At 39.9% G+C, this 23981-nt stretch overlaps 2 protein-coding genes, 1 long non-coding RNA gene and 6 other non-coding genes across 10 annotated transcripts; 7 read left to right on the forward strand and 2 right to left on the reverse strand.

Annotated features, from left to right (window-relative positions):
- Nucleotides 1-18: 18 nt before the first annotated feature.
- Nucleotides 19-14276, forward strand: bpnt2 (3'(2'), 5'-bisphosphate nucleotidase 2). Of its 2 annotated transcripts, XM_051396187.1 has the most exons (9): nucleotides 19-624; nucleotides 1246-1323; nucleotides 2467-2539; nucleotides 3285-3431; nucleotides 4179-4335; nucleotides 6714-6809; nucleotides 7161-7322; nucleotides 9236-9370; nucleotides 9912-14276. In XM_051396187.1, exons 1-9 carry the CDS (start codon nucleotides 506-508, stop codon nucleotides 10052-10054), a joined length of 1110 nt encoding a protein of 369 aa, XP_051252147.1. In that variant the 5' UTR covers nucleotides 19-505; the 3' UTR covers nucleotides 10055-14276. The 2 variants fall into 2 exon arrangements, with proteins under 2 accessions (XP_051252147.1, XP_051252154.1); XM_051396194.1 differs by lacking the exon at nucleotides 1246-1323 and having other exon boundaries at nucleotides 21-624.
- A 1571-nt stretch (nucleotides 14277-15847) lies between these two features.
- On the forward strand, nucleotides 15848-15919 carry trnaq-cug (transfer RNA glutamine (anticodon CUG)). Its single transcript has one exon. It is a non-coding gene; the product is annotated as a tRNA-Gln (tRNA).
- A 583-nt stretch (nucleotides 15920-16502) lies between these two features.
- Nucleotides 16503-21520, reverse strand: LOC127361599 (uncharacterized). Its single transcript, XR_007884314.1, has 2 exons — nucleotides 21442-21520; nucleotides 16503-18296 (listed from the first exon to the last, which is right to left on the reverse strand). It is a non-coding gene; the product is annotated as an uncharacterized LOC127361599 (long non-coding RNA).
- trnaq-cug (transfer RNA glutamine (anticodon CUG)) lies at nucleotides 16919-16990 on the forward strand. The gene has a single exon. It is a non-coding gene; the product is annotated as a tRNA-Gln (tRNA).
- trnaq-cug (transfer RNA glutamine (anticodon CUG)) lies at nucleotides 17990-18061 on the forward strand. Its single transcript has one exon. It is a non-coding gene; the product is annotated as a tRNA-Gln (tRNA).
- ankrd45 (ankyrin repeat domain 45) lies at nucleotides 18519-20696 on the reverse strand. Its single transcript, XM_051396299.1, has 5 exons — nucleotides 20395-20696; nucleotides 19345-19512; nucleotides 19163-19248; nucleotides 18810-18948; nucleotides 18519-18715 (listed from the first exon to the last, which is right to left on the reverse strand). Coding segments are annotated over exons 1-5 (630 nt in total). The 5' UTR covers nucleotides 20630-20696; the 3' UTR covers nucleotides 18519-18713.
- On the forward strand, nucleotides 21134-21205 carry trnaq-cug (transfer RNA glutamine (anticodon CUG)). The gene has a single exon. It is a non-coding gene; the product is annotated as a tRNA-Gln (tRNA).
- A 958-nt stretch (nucleotides 21521-22478) lies between the features above and the next one.
- Nucleotides 22479-22550, forward strand: trnaq-cug (transfer RNA glutamine (anticodon CUG)). Its single transcript has one exon. It is a non-coding gene; the product is annotated as a tRNA-Gln (tRNA).
- A 723-nt stretch (nucleotides 22551-23273) lies between these two features.
- Nucleotides 23274-23345, forward strand: trnaq-cug (transfer RNA glutamine (anticodon CUG)). Its single transcript has one exon. It is a non-coding gene; the product is annotated as a tRNA-Gln (tRNA).
- The last annotated feature ends 636 nt before the right edge of the window (nucleotides 23346-23981 follow it).

The raw sequence follows: 23981 nt of genomic DNA on the forward strand, positions 1-23981 counted from the left end.
ACCAGCCTGTGACCTCTGCTGTGTACGTAACGTTGGGGAGGAAAAATGACTGAACAGAGATGTGATTGTTCCGTTCTGCCTTCGACGCCAGTGAACCCTTGGCGTGCTTCGGCGAGTTAACAGCGAGAATAAGGACCGCAGTCAGGCTGTCCAGCTAACGGAATGTCGTCACTAAGAGAAATGAGTCTCGCAGACGTCGGACGGTGCTAAACGGCTCTCCAACTAATCGAAATTAGCCAGCGTGTTGTTTTCTGGGACAGCTTCAGTCTGTCCGCCGTTCAGCGGTCCGCTAGGTGACAGTCGACCTGTTTATCCGGAGAGCAAACGTCAGGTGTGCAGCAGCCAGTTAGCCGCTTTATCGGGACCCTCCGGCGGCGGGGACAGCCACGTCAGCTAGCTCTTATCTCTCCAGTCTGTTACACTGCGAGCAGCTCTGTGCTCTCGGTTTACGCCTGTGGTCTTGTTATCCAACTAAAACGTACAAGGTATTTATTATTCTGCGACAATGGCTCCCATGGGTATCCGACTGTCACCGCTCGGTGTGGCGGTGTTCTGCCTCCTTGGAGTCGGTGTCATCTACCACCTGTATGCGGGAGTCATCTCCAGCCGCCTGGCTGCTTTCAGGTCAGACTGTTCTCCCATTACCACACATGATATACGTTACCTCTCACTGGAGCTGCTGTTTCACTTTAATATGCTTTAATGGCACGAATGTTAGGAACAATTATTGCCGAACTATTAATCATTTGAAAACAAGAAAGACTAGTTCATTAAGAAAACAGTCCATAAAAATACTGTTCTGTAATAGCAATATGATACATTTAATAAATACAACAAGAATATGCTTGTAAATAGTAAGTGTGTCTGTGTGTGTGTTAATTATGTATAACAATATATTGATTTGCCACATTCAGTATAGGATTGCACAATTAATCGCAATATTATCTAAATGGCAATATGGCAATATGCAAATCACAGGTAAAATGTGACAGTCAGCATTATGATGAAGTACTGTAGTGCCTCAGAGATACCCTGCCTTACACATCTTGTTCTCCAGACGAACAAACGCCAACAAATCTCACATGACAATGCTTTTAGTAGAGGTGTTATGTGATATTGTATTGATTCTAAAAACACTGTATCAATATTTGTGTTTAAACCCCCAACCACTATATAGCAGGGTTGTTCTGGGTGCATGGAAAAGTAATTTTTTAGGCTTTTTATGCCTTTTTTTGACTGCGACAGCTTGATAGAGATGAAAGGGGGAACAGAGAGAGGGGACAATATGCTGAAAATGACCACAAGTTGGAATCTCTCTACCAGGTGAGCTACCAGTGTTCCTCATAGTACTGCAATGTATCACAATATATTGAATCATAACCCTGTATCGTGATGCATATTGTATCACCAAATTCTTGCCAATACACAGACAGTAGATTTTTGTTTTTAGTATTTTTCAATGAAAAGGAAAATTGTGATATCGTAATATCTATTAAAACACATGTTTTTTTTTTTTTTTACCATATTGTGCAGCCATAGTAGGTAATGGAGTTGGTCGGGTCACATCACTATATGCATTTGCATGTACATCAGGTTGACTTTGACCCTTTAATATAGATCTGTGATTGTGGTTGAGGTTTGTATCATTAGTTGAATGTTTGTTGTGGGTCACATAGCTGCTTACTCAGCCAGGGTATTGGTCCTCAGTACTTAGGTAGAGACTGAAATGTGTCTGTTGAAAACCTGATATCGAATGTCTGTTGTTGTCAGTGACTTTCTTTTTGTAATTGAGTAATTTTTTAAAGAAAAAACATCCAAATCTCTCTCTCTTTCAGCCTCTTAAATGTGAATATTTTGTGGTTTCTCTAGTCCTTGATGGCAGTAAACTGAATAAGTTGGGGTTGTGAACAAAAGAATACATTTGAGTACGTCACCTTTATGGACCAAAGAACAATTTAATTCATTTAGAAAATACTCGAAAGATGAATCGCTAATGACAATAATCGTTAGTTGCAGGCTGTTCAGATCTGTAATGCGTGATATTTTTTGCCTGTTTTTAAATCTAAATGTAACTACTGGTATTGAGGCAAAGGTCTTGTACAGCTACAGTTCAGAAGTTTGGCTTCTTTTCTGAAATTAAGAAATAGGTGTTTTATGAATGCAATACCCAGCCCTACTGTTGACCTGAATCATTACCATTACGTGGCTTTCAGTGTTCTGTGAGGAAACATTGAATCTTTCTAATTGTCTGCGATAACAGTGGTGTGATTGTAAGATAATGAATATGAGCACAAAATAGCAGCTTCATTTCAGAAGTACCAGGGGCATTCAGTGTCCAAAACTTGCTTTCTCTTTCACCTCCCAGCAGCTGATAAGGCTGATATGGTTTCAGCAGGTTTGGTGTGATGCTTCTTCTTCATTCAGTGCTGTTTAACACTTTGTTGTTCTGTCCCTTCCTCTCTGCAGACAGAGGAGAACTGTGGATCTAAGGGACCTGCTGGCTGTCTCAGTGGAGGCTGCAGAACTAGGTGGCAGAGAGGTAAAAACACTCTTTTGTCACACCTCAACAAACAAACGTTAAGCAGGCTTTCATACCTAAGAACCATGATCAAACAATTCAATATTAATAGCTTCCAATAGCTTGCTGGCTTGTTTTGCTTTTACTTGTTTGATCAGGGTTTTGAATTGGAGGTATTGAATTAAAGGACGACAGACTACACTGAAAAAGTGATTTTCATGGTCACAGAAATCCCTCTTGGCAAAAGAAGAAAATACAAAAAAAAATTACAAGTCATGTTTGTGTATTCATTGCTTGCTTCATGTCACCTTCAGCAGAGCCACAGACATTGTTTTGGAGTACTAGTATATTTTCACCTGTAGGACTAGACTCATGAGTAGAATACTTCGAATTATTGTCCAGAGCAGATTTAGAATGAGTGTGCTGTATCACACATGTTTTTGGATGATTATAGGTCAGTTCGCCTGCTTTCTGCTTAAGAAAGAGTTGGTATACTTTTAACTAAAACATTTACTTACTTGAATTTAAATCTTTAGTTATTGAATAAACTGTGGCCTGACTTTAGTGAAGGGTGAATTTGAGTCCTGAATAACCACTTGTTGTGTGTTGTTGAGTCCACTAAAAGTGATGTTTTCCTTTGCTATGCTAGCTAAGCCTTCAATGCAACCTGACATTGTTGTGAAAGTGTTAGTTTAACTACAGTCTCTAAAGGAACCACAGGTTGGGGACATCTGGTAAACTCTCCGTTTTTGTTTTTCCTCCCCAGGTGAAGACAGTGCGTGATGACAACAGCCTGAAGGAGAAGTCAAAGGGCAAGACAAAGGAGGGAGCCAATGAGCCTCTGACTATGGGGGACCTGCAGTCTCACAGAAAGATGTTTAACCTCTTAAAGAATACCTTCCCTGAAGTCACGGTGAGCACAGCCACTGTAGCCATTGTACTGCGTTTGTTCCAGTCATTAATTGTTTACTGCAGAAACTTTAGTGATGTTATACAATACCAGCACCTATTTAGTTGATGAAGGATGAAAAAACTAAATTGTGACCATTTTCACTAATCACAACAAGTAAATCACAAACTAGAAACTATCATGAACTAGCAGCAAAGCGAGAAACCACGGAACCGAGGCTTTAATCTGATGTTGGATGTGACCGAAAGCTGCAGTGGTCTCATCAGTCCTGTATTTGATTCAGTTAGATCTGAGTCGGACTGCAAAGACAGGAAAGCTTTTCTGTGAGATGCCTTCACATACTGTTTAAAGTTTAAAACAAGCCTATGGGCCGATCAGTCCTCCTTCTCATTTTGAATGGGGGCAGTGCATTGTACCTGTGCCATAGACGTTGAAACAGAATCAGCTTTTGGAGAAACGGAATCCGGCAGTAAAACCAGACAAACTGCTTCAGCCTGAAATTTCTCTAAAACAGGCGCTGGTTCATGGACCAAACTATAACACTCTCCCAGTTGTGTTCTCGACATAGAGATTGAATGAGGAGAGAGAGCCCTGGTAGCGAGACGGCCAATGAATCAGAGAAAGGAAACGCTATTTTCTGATTGTTTCGCAGCGGTGAAGTTCTAAAGCACAAATCAACATGCCCAATGTAGTCTGAATACGTTCTAAGGCAGAGGACCCATACTTCTGTCTGCATGTGTTTGCTTTCAGGTGTACAGCGAGGAACATGACAACGTGGTGGACAAGGCAACCTGGAGCCGGGAAATTCCAGCAGACATACTCAAAAATGTAAAGGGGGGCAATGACGTTCCTGCTGAGAGCATCACTGTGTGGATCGACCCTCTCGACGCTACACAGGAATATACAGGTGTGCATGTTACTGAAGTTAAGTCATTTTAGATGACATCTTGGACAACAGTATGTCCACCTGTCAGGGAGGTGCCTCGTTGGGCTTCGATTTGTCTTCACAGATTAAGCTGATGGGACTCGGTGTAGTGCACGTTGTAAAATGTCGAGCTCAGTTTAAAAGAAGCGTGAATGGATATGAGGTTCGGTGGCCACACTTGTTTGTCCAAGGTATGTTTGTGTGTGTTTGTTCTACCATTATCTATGGAAAATTGGCTGAACGTCCATGGTCCTTTTGCAGCAACTCCCTCTCAACACTGATCCAGTTAATCTCATACAGCCGGGAGCTGCCCAGTACAGCTCCTGTTTACTCTGTCAGCCACTGACAGTATGTCCACATTCAGCCAGTTCAGTTTGTAAACACATATTTGTCTTTCCTTTTCAGCCCTCTTTCGCATTTTTCCAGCCAAAAACTGAACTTTTCTTGTCTGAGTGTATAAACTATATGATAGTGTTTATCATTATTATGTATAAAAACACAGGCTCAGCGTTTCAGTGTGTATGGGGGTAAACAGAAGTTTTGCAAAATGATGATGTAAGCTGCTAAATGAGGGTGGGGGCTGTGAGTAAAGTTAGAAGGGCTTTCTGTCGCCTTCTCCTCCTCCACCCTCTCTGTGATCATAATTCCAAATGACAATACAGCTGAATGCACAACAGAGCTGTTGTCATTAAACATGGATTTATGTAAATTATGTCAGAGTCGCAATCATAAAATATAGATTTTTATCACCGCTGTGCAGCAGCATGCTGGTTAACATGCAGTATTTACAAGTCTTCATTAAATGACTATTTTGTACTTGTTCTGTAGTCTGACAGCATAAAGAAGAAGTAAAAATGCATGTGGTCTGTCACGCAGCTGTTGTCATTAATCTGTATTGATGTAGATTTGTCGGACGATGTCGAGATCATAAAATAATGTTCTGGATAGCAGGGCCGTGTCCCACTTCCTAGCAGATGTTGGCCAAGGTGTGCACTTTTGTCAGAAGATAGTTTAGCAGTCTCTCTGTTGTTCAGGTGTTTGTTAGGCGGTCTTCACAGAAATGACCTGGAAATACTAGGGTGGAGTGGACGCAGGTCAAATTAACGCTTCACTATATTAGTGGTTACACTTGATGAGCTGAAAGTTAAAAGTCCTTTATTTTTTTATGTTTGGGCTATTACAGCACATACGTTAGGCCTTTTCTCATCCCTAGATCCTCTGACACAACTTGTTTTTGTTTTTTACTCTTGTTAAATAACTAGTTCAAATGGTAAGATGCATATTGATTAGTGTTGTGGGTAATTACAGACTGATCACCTCGTTTATATCTGACCTCCTGTAGTTCCAGATAATTAGATCACAAATGGTCTATGCAGGGTTCGTACAAAGTGTTGAAAATGCTTTCAGTGATTTCAAGGTCAGGAATAAGCTTGAATTTGAATATACTCCTTGAAAAATGCTCGATTTTCAACATAATCTGGTGTTTCATCTACATAAACACTTGTGTAAACCTTTTGTTTGTTGTTTCCTGGCATGTTTACTCACATTCAAAGCTAGATATGTCCTCTGTTTAGCTGGTACTCTGGAAATTAGAAAGCATTAAATAATCATCATCAAAACCTACAATCCAAGTTAATATGAACAGCTGGTAAAATGTCAAAATACACTGATTGCTCTGGGTATGAAGGCGTTCTGTAAACTTTATTTTTTACAATTGCATTTATACTAACAAGTTAGATTTGATGATAAAGGCTTACAGAGTCTGGTTTTTGGTTTAGGTCCCTTGGAAGTGCTTGAACATTATGTCCTGTCCTATTACCCTGTCCATGGTAGCCTGTACAATTATGTAATTATAATATATGTTATAAATATATAATAGTTTGGGGTTTTTTTTGGCTGAATCATATGGGGTTACCCCATAGCCCGGTACTGCTCTGTGTTCCTGGGATTGGGAACCACTGTCTTAGAGAACCTCACTGGTAGTTGTTGAAAGGTATGGGAGTGTTCCTTATTTCATATGAACCTGTAAAACCCGGTTGGACCAGGAGGTAAATGTGTTCTAACACTTGTACAGTATCATTTATTCATATAAAACAACATGCAGCTTTTTAGGACACGAGTATGGACAGATCAGGATTTCCACACGTTACAGACATGCTGACACATCTCTCCACTGGTCTGATTCATTTTCCCTGTTCCCTCCGATATCCTGTAACCTCTCTCTCTCTCTCTCTCTCTCTCTCTCTCTCTCTCTCTCTCTCTCTCTCTCTCTCTCTCTCTGTACCCTCTGGCTTGTCTCTGCTATCTTATTCCATCTCTCTTCTGAACTCTGCCCTCCCTCTGTTTTGCTCCCTCCACAGAGAATCTGGTGAAGTATGTGACCACAATGGTATGTGTGGCTGTAGATGGTAAACCGGTCATTGGGGTGATACACCAGCCCTTCACTGGGTTCACTGGTAAGTGTAAACTAGGCGCCTTCACATTTTGAATCTTACATTGTTAGACTCTGATTGAGGCTTCCAAAATAGCCTTTTTGAATAATAAGCTAACATTTTGGTTGACATAACTTAGTCTATGACTTCTGCGTTTTCTAGAAAACTTCCTGTTGAAGCCATAGGATCTATGTGTCCCCTTATTTTTGCATAATGGGTCACAAATCCTGCCTCATTGCTATTTGGGGGAAGAAATTGTAACGTGCTTTCTATAGCTGTAATAGATGAGATGTTGGTCTACAACATAATATGTATTGAACTTCTATCATCCTCCACTCCCTTTGTCTCTCTGTCTCCGTTCTGTCCCTCCCCCAGCGTGGGCTCTTGTAGGTCAGGGGTCCAATATGCATGCCAGGTCATCCTACAGTGTCAACCCTCCGAAGGTGATTGTGTCACGCTCCCACGCTGGGAAAGTGAAAGGTTTCGTTCAGGATGCTTTTGGAAACGGCACAGCGGTCATAGGAGCAGGTGGAGCAGGTGAGTGGAGTCCGTTTGAAAGTTTGTCAGCATTTTCACATCTCAGGTCACATTTTTCCTCCTGATGAATGTGCACACGGTCATAATTGGAACTTCTCATACAGTCTTTCGCTGTGGCCTCATAGTCTGCTATTGTCACTATTTCCTTCTCTTTTTTTGTGGTCTGAAGTGTCAGATAAGACCTTGCAGGGTTAAATCGCTACTTGAGTCTGAGTTTGAAATGCGGCTCTGCCACAGCTTTTTATTTTGACTTTTTTTCCTGAAGTGTTTTGATGATGTTTCACCATTTTAGCCATATGTCACCTTACTTGCCAGTTTTTTCCCACTAGCTAGCTAAATGTTGCAACTTGCATTTTGTACCAACAGTCTGACAATAAATAACTGGGCAGCAGTGGCATGCAGTGTTATGCATTAGTGAAATTTGACTGGTTTAAAGGATGAAAGAAGCCCACAGTGTTACAGTGCTTTTCTCCTGTCACAGGGGTTATTAATAACATTAACAAAGGCTGCATTCCTTTTAGTTTGAGTTGTGCCATATCATTGGTATTGTGCGTTCTGCAAGGTTCCCATGCGTCCTGGAGTATCTGAAAGACAAATTTAGAGACTAGTTTTCCAGTCATGGAAACAACTGATAATTGATTAAAATGACCAAATATCCTGGAAATTAAATACTTTTTTGAAACTTGACTGTTGCTAGGATAAGCTGCGTGGTGTGACACTTCAGAGCGGGTTTACCAGATGCAAAGTGGAACATTTAATTTCGGCTCCCATGTCAGCTGTTCACGCCGCTTGCAACACGCTTTGGGCGTCAAGTCTGTTCTGGAAATGCTGTGTAGATGGTCGTATATGCATGTATACAGACTATATTTAATGATCAAATTTACATTTCTTTTTGTGGATGATAAAATATACCTCCTACCTCTTCTTTTAATAGGCTAATTATCTGTGAAATGAAATAAATTCTGCTTGATTTGAAGGGTTATTTATGCTCTGCTGAGGCTGCAGTGCAAAATCTGCTGTGCTGAGAACAGCCAAGCCAAAGCCTGTTCCATAAACACTGACCACCATTGTAAGCAAGTGCTGTCCTGCATTGTCAAGAAAAACTCCTGGAAAAGGATTTCTTAAAAAGAGTGGGAACCCTGATTCTGGCTCACTAGTGTGGCTTACTGGGACTCCTGAATAGAACAATTTTAAACCTTTTTATTTATTGAGGAAAGCTTCACTCAGAGCCCAGCTCTCATTTGCAGGAATGCCCTGACCACACTCATACAGTACACACATTCACACCTGGAAGCTGCCCAGTCTGACCTGCTGGTCAACAGTTGGGGTTAAGGGCCTTGCCAAAGGGCATCTCGGTGGTGGTAATGAGGTAGGAGCTAACACAGTTTTTTCACTTTCCCAGCCCATATTTATCCTGCCTGCCCATCGAACTGTCCACTCTCTGGTCACCCGTGCTTTTCCTGTTAGGATATTTGTCCATGAAAATATTTTCAGTTTTAAAGCCACACATGACACAAGATTTATCACAAGTTATGAAATATATTTGTTACATTATAACATCAATAAATCATTAGTAATGTGGTTTTCAGACATTGTTAAATTACCACAATCAAATGCATCCATCACCAAAAAGACTGTCAGCATCTACCAGCGTTTACACTACATTTTACAAAATGCATCAGCAGCACAAAGTGAGCAGAACTCCTGTAAAGCTGAGGGAGGGCAGCCAGCTACAGCATTCTCTCTGTTACAGGCAGCAACGAGGATTATGCCAATATAATCATAATTTAAGGACTAGATATGAGCATTTATAGCACTAGTGTGATAAAGAAGAAACAAATCATATTGACTCATTGGTCTCTCTCTCTCTCTCTCTCTCTCTCTCTCTCTCTCTCTCTCTCTCTCTCTCTCAGGGTATAAGGTCCTGTCACTTTTGGAGATGCCTTCAAGTGAAACAGCTCTTATAGACCAGGCAGATGTTTACATGCACATCACCATTATTAAGAAATGGGATATCTGTGCTGGTGCTGCACTACTGAATGCACTGGGTAATGTATCAACCATTATCTTCCATTGTTTGGTTTCCCTCTCAGTTTCAAATTCTATTCAAAAATCCCTTTTGGCTTTTGCGTATTGGACTACATTTCACATTGGACTACATTTAGCCATTTGAAGCTCCTGAATATTGGTTTCAGCTAAATAAGCAACAGTCAAATTTAAAATTGGAACATTCTTGCATATAATTTATTAAGAGTTAAACATTCAGAAACTCTAATCTGCTTCATCAGGACTGGTTAGTTTTGTTTTGGTCAGATTTAAATGACAATGAAATAAACCCTGATCAGTGATTGATATCACTTTTTTTCCAACTGAGAACACAGACATCTCTCATGAAATAACCAAAACTGTCAAGACTTTAACAGAAAATATGCATATAACATATCTTGCACCACAAAAAGACACAGACATAAACAGAAATGCTAATTGCTATTGTATTTTTACTTATCCAGCGACTGTGGTTATTGTCTCTGAAATGAATTCTTAATGGTTGAAGTGCACTGTACCAATGACATGTAATCATGGTTGCAGGAGGCCAGATGACAACCCTAAAAGGAGAGGACATCGACTACAGCGGAACACCAGTCAACAAAGGAGGACTGGTGGCCAGTGTTGGTGTGGACCACAAGGCCTTACTGGAAAAACTACCAAACTGGGACCCTGAAAAGCACTGAGAGACAAACACAGAGCCATTGCTGGTTTGGTCAGGTTGTGGTGAGGGCAATATGTGCCGGCCCTTTTTATATAACTAAATAATAAATAATAATAGGCCTGCGTGAGACACCAAACATCTGCCATCAGATAGATTGGAGTCACTGTCACCGGCATGGGCCACGGAGCAAGACTGTGGAACCAACATGGCTGCCACTGGAAACTGCAATGGCTGACAGAATGGCTCTGAACACACACACTCCTGGACATGCATACACACATGCAGCGAGGAGATACAGTACATCGCGCACAAACACACACAAACACACTGACAGTGAACACGGGACTACAGTTGCCCTCCCCGAGTCCCTTCAGATTCAGAGGACAACAGGGTGACTCTAATGTCAAATGTCAAACTAAGGAGCACAATTCTGAACATTGCAACACAACCTGAGGAGTGACTGACAACATCTTTCTATCATATCAAGTCCCATCTTCATCACGATATTCCAGAGAAAACACAGTTAGTGAACTGACCACCTATCATTATTTGAGGCTGTAAGGCACGATGAGCCTCTGTGGCATTTACAATCAGTGTAATTTGGGTTTACTGGCCATTGGATCGGATTAGATCAACAAACCCTCTGTTCACCAGCACCATTATGCCACAACAATTCACTTCTCACTGTCTTCAAATCTGAGGTGAGCACAGAGATGGAGCATTCAACTTTCGATTGTGTGCAGTGAATACTATAATCATGGGGGTGTCCGCTCCACTAGAAGGTCATTACAGTGATAGAAAAAATGATGAACCCCACTACAAATTCAATGTTAGTTGATAATGTTAGCATTAGAAAATAATCTAAAGTAGTCCAACTTAAAACAGTAGTACATTTATTTATAGACTATATTATTTCCCAAGTCATGGCATGACCCAGGGATCACTTTTACTAAGTTACTAATTATGTTGCAGCCAAACAGGCAGAAAAGAATGTTTCAGTATAATTAAATCAAAATAAATGTCCAGTGTGTAACATTTAGGAGGATCTACTGCCAGTAATGAAAAAAATATTCATAGGTATGTTTTATTAGTGTATAATCAGCTAAAAATAAGAATGTTTTTGTTACCTCAGAATGAGCTGTTTTTATCTACAGAGGGAGCGGGTCCTCTTCTACAGAGACCGCCATGTTGAACCACCATGTTTCAGTAGCCCAGTAAGGGATGCCTGGACCCTAGATACCACTATATCCTACACACTGGTCCTTTAAATGGTCAAAGGGAAAATTGAAGGAAAAGTTTTGTTTCCATGTTATCGGCTTTTGTCTGAGACAGATTTTTGCCTGTTTAAACCTGTTCTCAGGCACTGTGTGGACATGCCGTGATTGATGTTTCCTTTACTTTCCTGTTATAAGAGGTTACACACAAACATAGCACAGTATGTTCGCTGAGCAGTAGGGTTCAAGGGTTGCTGCACAGGTTGCTGGTAGGGAGTGCAAGGACAGAGATGGAGGATGATGGGAAAGTGTTTAATGAACCTTATCCCTGATGAGCAGAGGTTTAATCTAATGTTCAATGGCTTGAAGTTGCCTCTGTTGGTCTTTATCCTCCTCAACATTCTGTAAATGCATGTCATTAAGCACCTTCACAGTCTCACCTCTCCAGTACAAACAGTGTCTGTTGCATTAAGAGTTAAGAGAAGAGAATCTACTAACAGGTCCCGTGAAACCAGACTAAAGACTGGATTGCAGTTGGAACAATGTACAAAAACAAGACCCATCCGATATGTACAGTCTCATTCATAACTTTAAAACTGACCGCTCTGCCAAATGGGCCTACAGAAGAAGAGCATTTGGGTTTTAATAGTGTCACATCACCAAGAATTAAATGGAAGTTCAAACAACCAGACCCTGGAAAATGTCATGTAGACTGAGTTTAATAAGTCTGGAATGAAACTTAACCTGAGCTGGACTGGTGCATTTCCTCCTCCCTGTTTCAAAATGGTTTCTGCCACTGAATATTGTACTGTAGCCTATCCTAATGGATGCAAAAATGACCCCCTGGTACTACTCAAATTCAGTTAAGAGACTGGAGTGTACACTTTTTAAATACACATGTACTTGCATGGTTTTGTATTTTAATTAAACTGGACCTCTAAAACAGTGGTTCCCAACCTGGGGGTCGCCAAAACTTCATGGGGGGGTCACAAGGCCTTCTTAATTTTGCTAAAAAAAACTTCACAGTAGGCCTTTATCTCAGTGTTTGGTTCACTTCTGTGAAGCAAAGCATCAAGGACAAGAAAACACTAAATTAAGCCTATTAAGTCTGTATGATTGTTAAAGATAATAATACAGACATAATTGTTTTAAAAAAACTTCCCTGAACAGGAAATAATCTTCCCTGAATGCATCCTGATCACTCTCTTTACACAAACTTCTTGCAGTTACTGAATTCACTTTCTGGGTTCATTGTACAGTTTTGAATATAATATAAAAAATCCATAAAACATGTCACTGAGTCAGGGGTTGTCAGTTTACTAAATGATAGAGAAGGTGTCCCTCAAGGATGAAGGTTGGGAACCACTGCTCTTTAACATTTCCCCTTCTGAAAATGTCAGCGTCTCTGCAGACTGCTGTTGGTCTTTCTTTGTGTCAGTCTGTTTAAACTGTCAGCTCAACAGCCAATATTTGTATTGTGTGTTAAATGGTGGGAAAACCCGATAAGCAAAATGCGAGCTCATGTCAGTGTCTTGGAGAAGATACACTTACAAATGACTTGTTTAATGTCCAGTTTGTCTCAGCAGCCTTTGTATAATTGATAACCTTGTATAGATAGAAAAAAAAATGTGTGTAGAGGTGAAATGTTTCTACATGTTCTGCCAGCTCTGGGTGGTGTAGGGATCGCTTTAAAAAGGGGACAGCTTGACTCAAGGAAGCAACAGAGGACAGCTTTCAGTCTCTGTTACACCTATTACAGGTTAGGGGTTCATGTGCTAAATGTCAGTTATATGACTTGAGTGCCTTTGATCTGCACAAGACAACATTGTCCCAGGATGACGCTGTTAGCCACAGCACTCAGTATGTTTCTGCGGATGTTGCTATGGTAATGATGGGGGTTTATATGCAAGGGTAATGTGGCAATAGCAATTTAAATGGCATCACAGTGACTTGGAAATCACATTGGTACTATGTTACGTTTGGGTGGACACATGAATATTGTATCCTCCCTTACACTTGGATTGTGCTCATTGTTTACTGTGTGAAAGAACTAGTTTAGTGAATAAGAGATAATGATTAAAGGGGAACTCATTTTACACATTGAAGCCTGTTTACACGTGTTGGGGAGTACTACTGCAGAGGGACAAATTGACTCAAGTGTCCTCACTAGTGTCACAGCTACTAGTTCCTTAAGGATCACTCAAGCCTTCAGCAACACAAGCCAACATGGCTGCCACTGTCAGTTACCATCTCCTGTCAGTGGAGAAACTAGCAGCGGTGTGAGTTGTTGGAAAGGGGGTCATTCCTGTGTTCCCCAGTTCTAGGGTTAGGTTTAGGGAACTTAGGACCCTGGGAACATAGATATGCTTCCGTCCTCAGGTACAGATATGACTTGTTCCAGGTCAGCATTCAACTGCAAGGCTTCAGTCCAAAACTGTGTTAATGTCCATAAACATTTGGAGATTGAAATACTTGAAGGTGATCTTTTCCATTTTCTACCAATTTCTGATTTAGTTTTTTCTGCATGCTTAAGGTACTCTCCCTACCTCTCTTAACTGATTTGTTTCTGGTTCAACCCACGGTGACAAAAGAAAATCAATTGTAGGCTTTCAAATCAACTGAGGTGTAAAAAAAAGTCCAGCAGCCACTTTGGTAAATGTTTTTAATACTGTGTGGACAATGTCTTCCGTTGGTCTCTGTGTGTTGAGAGAGAGAGGGTAATGGCTGAAATGGCCGACATGAAAAGCAGTTGTGTGGTTAAAGTGGCTCCTCTATCGGCCTCTAACCACTGATACATGGCAGCAGCATGCAAAGGCAATAAGGACGGGCAATAATCTTCAGTTTGGCAGTGCAATGGCGGTTATATAGGTTATCCTGCCATGTACCGTGCTGTTATATGGCTGTTCTGTGTGGGTTGACGGGTTACTGCGTGCGAACTGGCTGTGTTTGATAACCAGGTTGTTGGGCAGCTTCTTTCTCATCCTACTTCTGCTGTGAATTTCCAATAAAACATCAGTGTGCATGATGGTATGGGCTATGTCTCCTTTGCTCTTACTGTAGAAGGCGGTTGAAGTGACCCATAATTTAAACTGATCTACAAATTAATTTCCAAATATTTATACACAGAAAACCATTAGCCTCTTTTGCATTTATTGAGGCGCTGACATTGCACAGATCTGCCTCTGCTTTAGCCCTTTAGACCGTAGAGGTCATTTATTCCTGTATGGTAACGGTCAGAGTTCTTATTTCTTTAGTTTATGAGTGGAAACTGCCTTTAGTTATAGGGACAGAGCAGTTTTATACATTTCACCTGGTAAAAGACAAACCATTATACCTGGCAGGGCTCCAGAGTGCACTCAAATTTTTTAAGAGTGCGACTTATAATTTTTCTAGGTCGCACTGGTGCACCTGACGCTGCCCGGGTGAACACATAACACAATTTATTTCGCAAGCGCATCATCTCTCTGTGTTCTCCTGTAACCGAACTCACACACTCATGGTAGGATCATATCGTGTTCTAAACCAATAAGAGACAGAGCTCGGGCGGGTCTTTGCCTCTGATTGGCTGTGGTCCTGTTCACCGCGCTAAGCTGTGTGTGTTTAAAAAATGACCAAGCCCCGGTCCTTCAGCGACAGCATCAGACTCGGAACCAGAGGAGGAGACAACCCAGTCTGGGATAGAGCCCGGCTCCGAGACCCAAATTAAAAAGGTCAAAACATATTCCTTCAGACAGGACTGGCTGAAACTATTTCCCTGGCTGAGGTACAACAAAGGACGTAACGCAATGCACTGCGTGTACTGTCAGCAGTCAGTCAGAATATGGCCGGAAATAGTGCGTTCGTGAGCGGGTCAACAACGTTTCGTATCGAAACTTTAAAAAAACACAACATGTCTAAAAAACACACGATATGCTGTGACAGTGTGTGTAGAGAAAGTGGCCCCTCTCCCAGCTGCATTTCAGCGGCAGGTAGCAGTAATCATCATTATTATCATTAATAATTATTTTACTTGAAATGTTTGAGTTTGAAATGTTCAATTTCAGTTCAGCTCACCACTTTAAACACTTTTATTTTTATATATAATTGTGCTTCAAATAAAGACAAGCATTTCTCTACACCTTATTCTCGTTTAAAAATCATTCACATTATATGAAAGTTATGGAGAGCGGTAAAAAGGTGACCTTATGGCGTTAAAGGCAACGCAATGAAAAATTTGGGTGCACCTAAATTTTGTGCTGGTGCACCTAAAAAAATAAAAGTTAGGCACAGCAGTGCAACCAGTGCAAACCGTTAGTCTGGAGCCCTGCCTGGAGCTGCTTATTACAACGTATGTGTCCCTGTTAGGAATGATTTATATAGAACAATAACACTCATATTAAACAGAAAGGGTTCTTCAAAGGTTTTGTTGCTTGTTTTACACCATCAATGTGTTTCTAACTAGTTAGGAACTTACACGCAATGTGGGAGTGTCGCAGGTGTTTTAATATAGAAATTAGTTTAAGTTTAATCCTAAATAATAATGTGTTTGTGTCTTTCAGTGTAACCTGTTAAAACATTGACGTCGTTCTATCATTTTGTTGTTGAACATTTGGGCGCAAGATGGTTCCATGGTGTAATGGTTAGCACTCTGGACTCTGAATCCAGCGATCCGAGTTCAAATCTCGGTGGGACCTGATTTTAAATGCTAAACATCATAATTGTTGATTAAAAAATCAGCATCAAAGGAAATGAGGAAATGACAAATAATAACAAATGACAAACTAACTTGGATACGTTTCAATATGTAAATGGCCATTGTGTCAATAGACCCTCAATTACATACAGATACTGGGAAGGTATCTCTTATCAAATGAAATGCATTAACAAGCATGCTTATATTTAATAAGTATTACTGTTATTAAGTAGAAAAGATAACTTCTTCATGTAAACTATTTTTATATGTGCAATGTAAAATCATGTTTATTTTAGCTGTGCTTTAGACCTTTAGGTTAGACAGGCTCCTCAGAATAAATAAGATCACTGCAAACACAACCCCTCTAGAAACAAGCCAGATATTCTTAAATATAATCACATTTTCTTGTATTGAGCAAAACAATCTGCCAATGGGGTAAGCCAGTTTAGCTTTGCTAGAATTCTTAAAAGTAGCAAAATAATCTTACCACTGAAAGACTGTAATGGGCCGTAAAACTAGAAAGAATGTCGAAAAATTTAAACAAGTTGTTCTTATTACAAGCAGTGAAAACTCAGTCATTTAAAGTATTTTGGTCACTTTATTGAGCTGAATGTGTACCTTAATCTAAGATTAATAATTGGCAAAATAATCTTCCAAAAGACACAATTTCTTTAAACAGCATAATAAAAATAAGTTACTATCTTTAATGACTATGTTATTTTTTACCATTTTTTAAAAATTAAAACTGGAAAACTAAAACTCTGCTTCATTTCCAACTCCGGGACCAGACTACTTTCTCTTAAACTGAGAAGTTGTGCGAGTGGTCTTACTCTTAAAATAAGGAAAATGAGATCCCTAACCTAGAAATTAGTCGGTTAAAGTTTAATCCTAAATAATAATGTGTTTACTCATATCTATGTCCCTCAAACACTTTCAGCGTAACCTGTTGAAACCTTGACGCCATTGTAGCGTTTTGATGTAGAATCAACAGGGTCAAGGCGGTTCCATGGTGTAATGGTTAGCACTCTGGACTCTGAATCCAGCGATCCGAGTTCAAATCTCGGTGGGACCTGATTTTAAATGCTAAACATCATAATTGTTGATTAAAAAATCAGCATCAAAGGAAATGAGGAAATGACAAATAATAACAAATGACAAACTAACTTGGATACGTTTCAATATGTAAATGGCCATTGTGTCAATAGACCCTCAATTACATACAGATACTGGGAAGGTATCTCTTATCAAATGAAATGCATTAACAAGCATGCTTATATTTAATAAGTATTACTGTTATTAAGTAGAAAAGATAACTTCTTCATGTAAACTATTTTTATATGTGCAATGTAAAATCATGTTTATTTTAGCTGTGCTTTAGACCTTTAGGTTAGACAGGCTCCTCAGAATAAATAAGATCACTGCAAACACAACCCCTCTAGAAACAAGCCAGATATTCTTAAATATAATCACATTTTCTTGTATTGAGCAAAACAATCTGCCAATGGGGTAAGCCAGTTTAGCTTTGCTAGAATTCTTAAAAGTAGCAAAATAATCTTACCACTGAAAGACTGTAATGGGCCGTAAAACTAGAAAGAATGTCGAAAAATAAAAACAAGTTGTTCTTATTACAAGCAGTGAAAACTCAGTCATTTAAAGTATTTTGGTCACTTTATTGAGCTGAATGTGTACCTTAATCTAAGATTAATAATTGGCAAAATAATCTTCCAAAAGACACAATTTCTTTAAACAGCATAATAAAAATAAGTTACTATCTTTAATGACTATGTTATTTTTTACCATTTTTTAAAAATTAAAACTGGAAAACTAAAACTCTGCTTCATTTCCAACTCCGGGACCAGACTACTTTCTCTTAAACTGAGAAGTTGTGCGAGTGGTCTTACTCTTAAAATAAGGAAAATGAGATCCCTAACCTAGAAATTAGTCGGTTAAAGTTTAATCCTAAATAATAATGTGTTTACTCATATCTATGTCCCTCAAACACTTTCAGCGTAACCTGTTGAAACCTTGACGCCATTGTAGCGTTTTGATGTAGAATCAACAGGGTCAAGGCGGTTCCATGGTGTAATGGTTAGCACTCTGGACTCTGAATCCAGCGATCCGAGTTCAAATCTCGGTGGGACCTGATTTTAAATGCTAAATGTAATAATTGTTGATTAATAAATCAGCATCAAAGGAAGTGACAAATATAAACAAGTAATTTGGATACATTTCAACACCAGTATCGTCACAAGATGGTCACTGTGTCAATAGACCCAGGACTACATAAGATTCTGGGAAGGTATCTATTATCAAATGAAATGCATTAATAAGCATGGTCATATTTAATAAGCATTACTGTAATCAAGTAGAAAAGACACCTTCTTCATGTAAACAATTTTTATATGTGCAATGTAAAATCATGTTTATTTTAGCTGTGCAGTGTTTTTGTTGCGTCCCTCAAACAATGTCAGGGTTGTCATTGGTGTGTTCATGACCTTTCCCACCTACAGCACTGACGTGTGAGCGCGGTTCCATGGTGTAATGGTTAGCACTCTGGACTCTGAATCCAGCGATCTGAGCTGGTTAAATCAAGCTCAATATTAGGTGTAATATCATCTTATTAAGACAAAGTTAGATAGATTTTCTTAAGACCAGATCACTTTTCTAATGCAAAACATGATTGACGAGATTATTTTTCAAAAAATAAGACTAATTTCCCAGAAACAAAGATTTTTTTTACTCTTGACATTCCTCTGTGCAGTGATGATCCATTAAAAGGACAGCTTGCTGCTCTCTCCTGTGGACAAAATAATACATTATGGTTGAGAACTAATTCATTAGCAACCACAAACTCAGTCCACAGTAGTTACAGTGATGTTAATGACACTCACACTGAGCTGACAGCTTGCTGAGAATAGGCTGAAGAGTGTCCTCTATGTCTTTCCTTTGGGCTATGAAGTCTGACACTGTTGAATGTTGGACGCTCTGAATCCAGTCTGACTTGGCAGAACAAACACGTGTACAGATGTTCTGTGCAGACATTTACAGGAGAAACACAGGGAAGAAGTTGAGTTAATGAGGGCAACTGTAATTGAATGGTTAGCACGTTGATATTCACATATTGTGAGGAAGGAATGTGTTCTGTGCAGACACTAGCTCAGTTAATAAAATGCAATAATCATTCATCTAAAAGGTCTATATTAATAAATGAAACCTGGTGAATCCTGATGTAAAGAAATGTTACCTTTTCCTCCTTTGTTAGGTTCCTCTCTGCGTCTGAGATGAGGTCTTTAACAAAATCTAAATATGACATCAAGTCCTGTTTAGCTTCTGCACAGAGATGAAACACACGCACGCAGGTTAAGAATAAATATCTTTACTAATCAAAGGTTGCCAGATATAATGCCAGAACACAGCTCCACACACCGGCCAGGATGAGACAGTCAGCACAGTCCGTCTTAGAGTACCGCCTGGCCAGCTCTACAGGCCTCTCCCCTCTGAAGGTCTTGGCCTGTGTGTCAGCTCCCAGTTCCAGCAGAGTCCTCACTGTCTCCAGGTGACCCCAGCACGCAGCGAGGTGCAGGGACGAATAACCTGCAGGGCCAAGAGCGTCAGACTGAGGCCGGACACAGGTGAATCTCTTCAACTGTGAGGACAGTGGCTGGAGAAATATAGTCTCCTACTTTTAGTTTAATGTAATTAATTAACTGTTATATTAATTAATTAAGTAGAATTTGTTCAGGTGAGAGCACAGATATACACACAAATACACACAGATGAATATACAGTACATGTAGATACATATACGTATCCACACACACACACACACCTTCCTTCCTCTGTAGACACATGAACATTGACCAATTTAATAGACTTTCAATAAAAAAACATTGAATGAGTATTTGGAGTCTGTATTTGATGACCTGTGAGTGAGGATGGCTGTGAATATCAACATATAAAAGATGGCCGTTGAGTCTCCACTTCCTCCCACTGTGTAAAAATGAAACCAAAATAGTCTCACTCTCAGGATGTAAGTTTTCTAAAAGTACCTTTTTGTTGTATTTGTTGTATGAGACAGATAATCTGTGAAAAGGTTCCTCTGGCTCCTCTTAGGGATCCTATTGGTTGTTTTCATTCAGGCCCGGTGGATTCTTGTAAATGCCATTAGGAGCACTAGGGGGAGCCAGAGGAACCTGATTGTTTCACACATTATCTGTCTCACGTTCTACTGTCAGGATAAAGTGAAAGTTTCAGCAAATATAACAAAAAGTTATTTTTAGAAAAGTTACCTACTGCAGCTTTAACATGGGTTTTATACACTGCAGCCACAATGTGTCACACTGGACCTTTAATGTCGTCGAGGTTTCCTGGCTTGAGCCTGTTCTTCCTCTTTATTTGTTACCCCACTTTAACCTAACGTTAACGTTACTTCGAACTGAACAGTTACCCGGTGGACCGTGTTTCCCACTCACTCACCCCTGACAGTGTGCTCGTCGACCTGGGCTCCGTTTCTGACCAGCTCTCGGACGATGGCGCTCCTGCCCAGCATGCAGGCAGTTAACAGGGCATTTCTGCCCCCCTCGTCCTTCAGTCCGAACCAGTCCTTTTCCTGCGGCTCCTCGGCGGCACCCTCACATTCAAAGTGCTCCTTAATGGCCCCCAGGTCCCCGGACAGCACACATTTAAAGATTTCCTCTTGTATGGATGTCATTTTGCGCACTCTTCTTCAGCTACCTGTCCGCCACGGACTGGAATGGACTGTTGCCATGGCTACAGCGTCACCTGCTGTGACCGTAGAGGTCATTTAATCCTGTATGTTTATGAGTGGAAACTGCCTTTAGTTATAGGGAAAGAGCAGTTTTAGACATTTCACCTGGTAAAAGACAAACCATTATACCTGGAGCTGCTTATTACAACGTATGTGTCCCTGTTAGGAATGATTTATATAGAACAATAACACTCATATTAAACAGAAAGGGTTCTTCAAAGGTTTTGTTGCTTGTTTTACACCATCAATGTGTTTCTAACTAGTTAGGAACTTACACGCAATGTGGGAGTGTCACAGGTGTTTTAATATAGAAATTAGTCGGTTAAAGTTTAATCCTAAATAATAATGTGTTTACTCATATCTATGTCCCTCAAACACTTTCAGTGTAACCTGTTAAAACCTTGACGTCATTGTAGCGTTTTGATGTAGAAACCAGATGGTCAAGGCGGTTCCATGGTGTAATGGTTAGCACTCTGGACTCTGAATCCAGCGATCCGAGTTCAAATCTCGGTGGGACCTGATTTTAAATGCACAACATCATAATTGTTGATTAAAAAATCAGCATCAAAGGAAATGACAAATAAAAACAACTAATTTGGATACATTTCAACACCAGTATTGTCACAAGGTGGTCATTGTGTCAATAGACCCTGGATTACATACAGATTCTGGGAAGGTATCTCTTATCAAATGAAATGCATTAACAAGCATGCTTATATTTAATAAGTATTACTGTTATTAAGTAGAAAAGATACCTTCTTCATGTAAACTATTTTTATATGTGCAATGTAAAATCATGTTTATTTTAGCTGTGTTTTAGACCTTTAGGTTAGACAGGCTCCTCAGAATAAATAAGATCACTGCAAACACAACCCCTCTAGAAACAAGCCAGATATTCTTAAATATAATCACATTTTCTTGTATTGAGCAAAACAATCTGCCAATGGGGTAAGCCAGTTTAGCTTTGCTAGAATTCTTAAAAGTAGCAAAATAATCTTACCACTGAAAGACTGTAATGGGCTGTAAAACTAGAAAGAATGTCGAAAAATAAAAACAAGTTGTTCTTATTACAAACAGTGAAAACTCAGTCATTTAAAGTATTTTGGTCACTTTATTGAGCTGAATGTGTACCTTAATCTAAGATTAATAATTGGCAAAATAATCTTCCAAAAGACACAATTTCTTTAAACAGCATAATAAAAATAAGTTACTATCTTTAATGACTATGTTATTTTTTACCATTTTTTAAAAATAAAAACTGAAAAACTAAAACACTGCTTCATTTCCAACTCCGGGACCAGACTACTTTCTCTTAAACTGAGAAGTTGTGCGAGTGGTCTTACTCTTAAAATAAGGAAAATAAGATCTCTAACCCTCTCATTTCCCAGAAACAAAGATTTTTTTACTGATGATCCATTAAAAGGACAGCTTGCTGTTCTCTCCTGTGGACAAAATAAATACATTATGGTTGAGAACTAATTCATTAGCAACAACGTATGTGTCCCTGTTAGAAATGATTTATATAGAACAATAACACTCATATTAAACAGAAAGGGTTCTTCAAAGGTTTTGTTGCTTGTTTTACACCATCAATGTGTTTCTAACTAGTTAGGAACTTACACGCAATGTGGGAGTGTCACAGGTGTTTTAATATAGAAATTAGTCGGTTAAAGTTTAATCCTAAATAATAATGTGTTTACTCATATCTATGTCCCTCAAACACTTTCAGTGTAACCTGTTGAAACCTTGACGTCATTGTAGCGTTTTGATGTAGAATCAACAGGGTCAAGGCGGTTCCATGGTGTAATGGTTAGCACTCTGGACTCTGAATCCAGCGATCCGAGTTCAAATCTCGGTGGGACCTGATTTTAAATGCTAAATGTAATAATTGTTGATTAATAAATCAGCATCAAAGGAAATGACAAATAAAAACAACTAATTTGGATACATTTCAACACCAGTATCGTCACAAGATGGCCATTGTGTCAATAGACCCAGGACTACATAAGATTCTGGGAAGGTATCTATTATCAAATGAAATGCATTAATAAGCATGGTCATATTTAATAAGCATTACTGTAATCAAGTAGAAAAGACACCTTCTTCATGTAAACTATTTTTATATGTGCAATGTAAAATCATGTTTATTTTAGCTGTGCAGTGTTTTTGTTGCGTCCCTCAAACAATGTCAGGGTTGTCATTGGTGTGTTCATGACCTTTCCCACCTACAGCACTGACATGTGAGCGCGGTTCCATGGTGTAATGGTTAGCACTCTGGACTCTGAATCCAGCCATCCGAGTTTAAATCTTGGTGGGTCCTGATTTTAAATGCTAAATGTAATAATTGTTGATTAATAAATCATCATCAAATGAAATGTCAAATATAAACAACTAGCTTGGATACATTTCAATACAGGATAGCGTCACAAGGTGGCCATTGTGTCAATAGACCCTCAATTACATACAGATACTGGGAAGGTATCTCTTATAAAATGAAATGCATTAACAAGCATGCGTATATCTAGTAAGCATTACTGGATTGTCATTGGTGTATTCATGGGATTTGCCACCTTCTGCTCATGAAAGTGGTTCCATGGTGTAATGGTTAGCACTCTGGACTCTGAATCCAGCGATCCGAGTTCAAATCTCGGTGGGACCTGATTTTGGGGTAGGGAAAATTTGAATATCTACGCGGTGAACTCATAAGTTAGCATTAATCAAGAATAACAATTACCATCTGCAGATCAACACCTTGAAGACCAAGGAGATGGTGGTGCACTTCAAAAGGAGGAAACCACATCTCCAACCCGTGTCCATCAAGGGGGTTGATGTGGAGGTGATAAGGACCTATAAATATCTGGGGCTGCAACTGGACAGCAAATATGGACGCTTTACACAGGAAAAGGGTAGAGTTGTCTTTACTTCCTGAGAAGGCTGGGGTCCTTCAACATCTGCAAAACTACTGCAGATGTTTTACCAGTCAGTGGTGGCCAGCGTGCTCTTTTATGCTGTGGTATGCTGTGGTATGCTGTGGTGTGCTGGGGGGGGGGCAGCAAGAAGAGAGACACAGGACGACTGGACAGACTGGTGAGGAGAGCTGACTCAGTGGTGGGCACAGAGCTGGACTCTCCGATGACAGTGGCGGAGAGAAGGACCCTGGACAAACTGCTGTCCATACTGGACAACACCCACCACCCTCTGCACAACACCTTCACCAGGAAGAGGAGTGTGTTCAGTGGCAGACTGCTGTCCCAGTCCAACTCCACCAACAGACTCAAAAACTCTTTCGTCCCCC

The sequence above is a fragment of the Dicentrarchus labrax genome, unplaced genomic scaffold (assembly GCF_905237075.1).
Source record: "Dicentrarchus labrax unplaced genomic scaffold, dlabrax2021, whole genome shotgun sequence".
In the NCBI taxonomy this organism is placed as follows: domain Eukaryota; kingdom Metazoa; phylum Chordata; class Actinopteri; family Moronidae; genus Dicentrarchus; species Dicentrarchus labrax.

What these genes read in the sequence shown, in the direction of transcription:
- bpnt2 (XM_051396187.1), top strand. Translation starts at nt 506, where the DNA reads ATGGCTCCCATGGGTATCCGACTGTCACCGCTCGGTGTGGCGGTGTTC. An exon ending in AGCCGCCTGGCTGCTTTCAG is followed by an intron (nt 625 to 1,245) that starts GTCAGACTGTTC and finishes TGACTGCGACAG; the next exon opens with CTTGATAGAGATGAAAGGGG. An exon ending in CAGAACTAGGTGGCAGAGAG is followed by an intron (nt 2,540 to 3,284) that starts GTAAAAACACTC and finishes TTTCCTCCCCAG; the next exon opens with GTGAAGACAGTGCGTGATGA.
- ankrd45 (XM_051396299.1), bottom strand. Translation starts at nt 20,629, where the DNA reads ATGACATCCATACAAGAGGAAATCTTTAAATGTGTGCTGTCCGGGGAC. An exon ending in TGACTGTCTCATCCTGGCCG is followed by an intron (nt 19,249 to 19,344) that starts GTGTGTGGAGCT and finishes ATCTCTGTGCAG; the next exon opens with AAGCTAAACAGGACTTGATG. An exon ending in ACCTAACAAAGGAGGAAAAG is followed by an intron (nt 18,949 to 19,162) that starts GTAACATTTCTT and finishes ATGTCTGCACAG; the next exon opens with AACATCTGTACACGTGTTTG.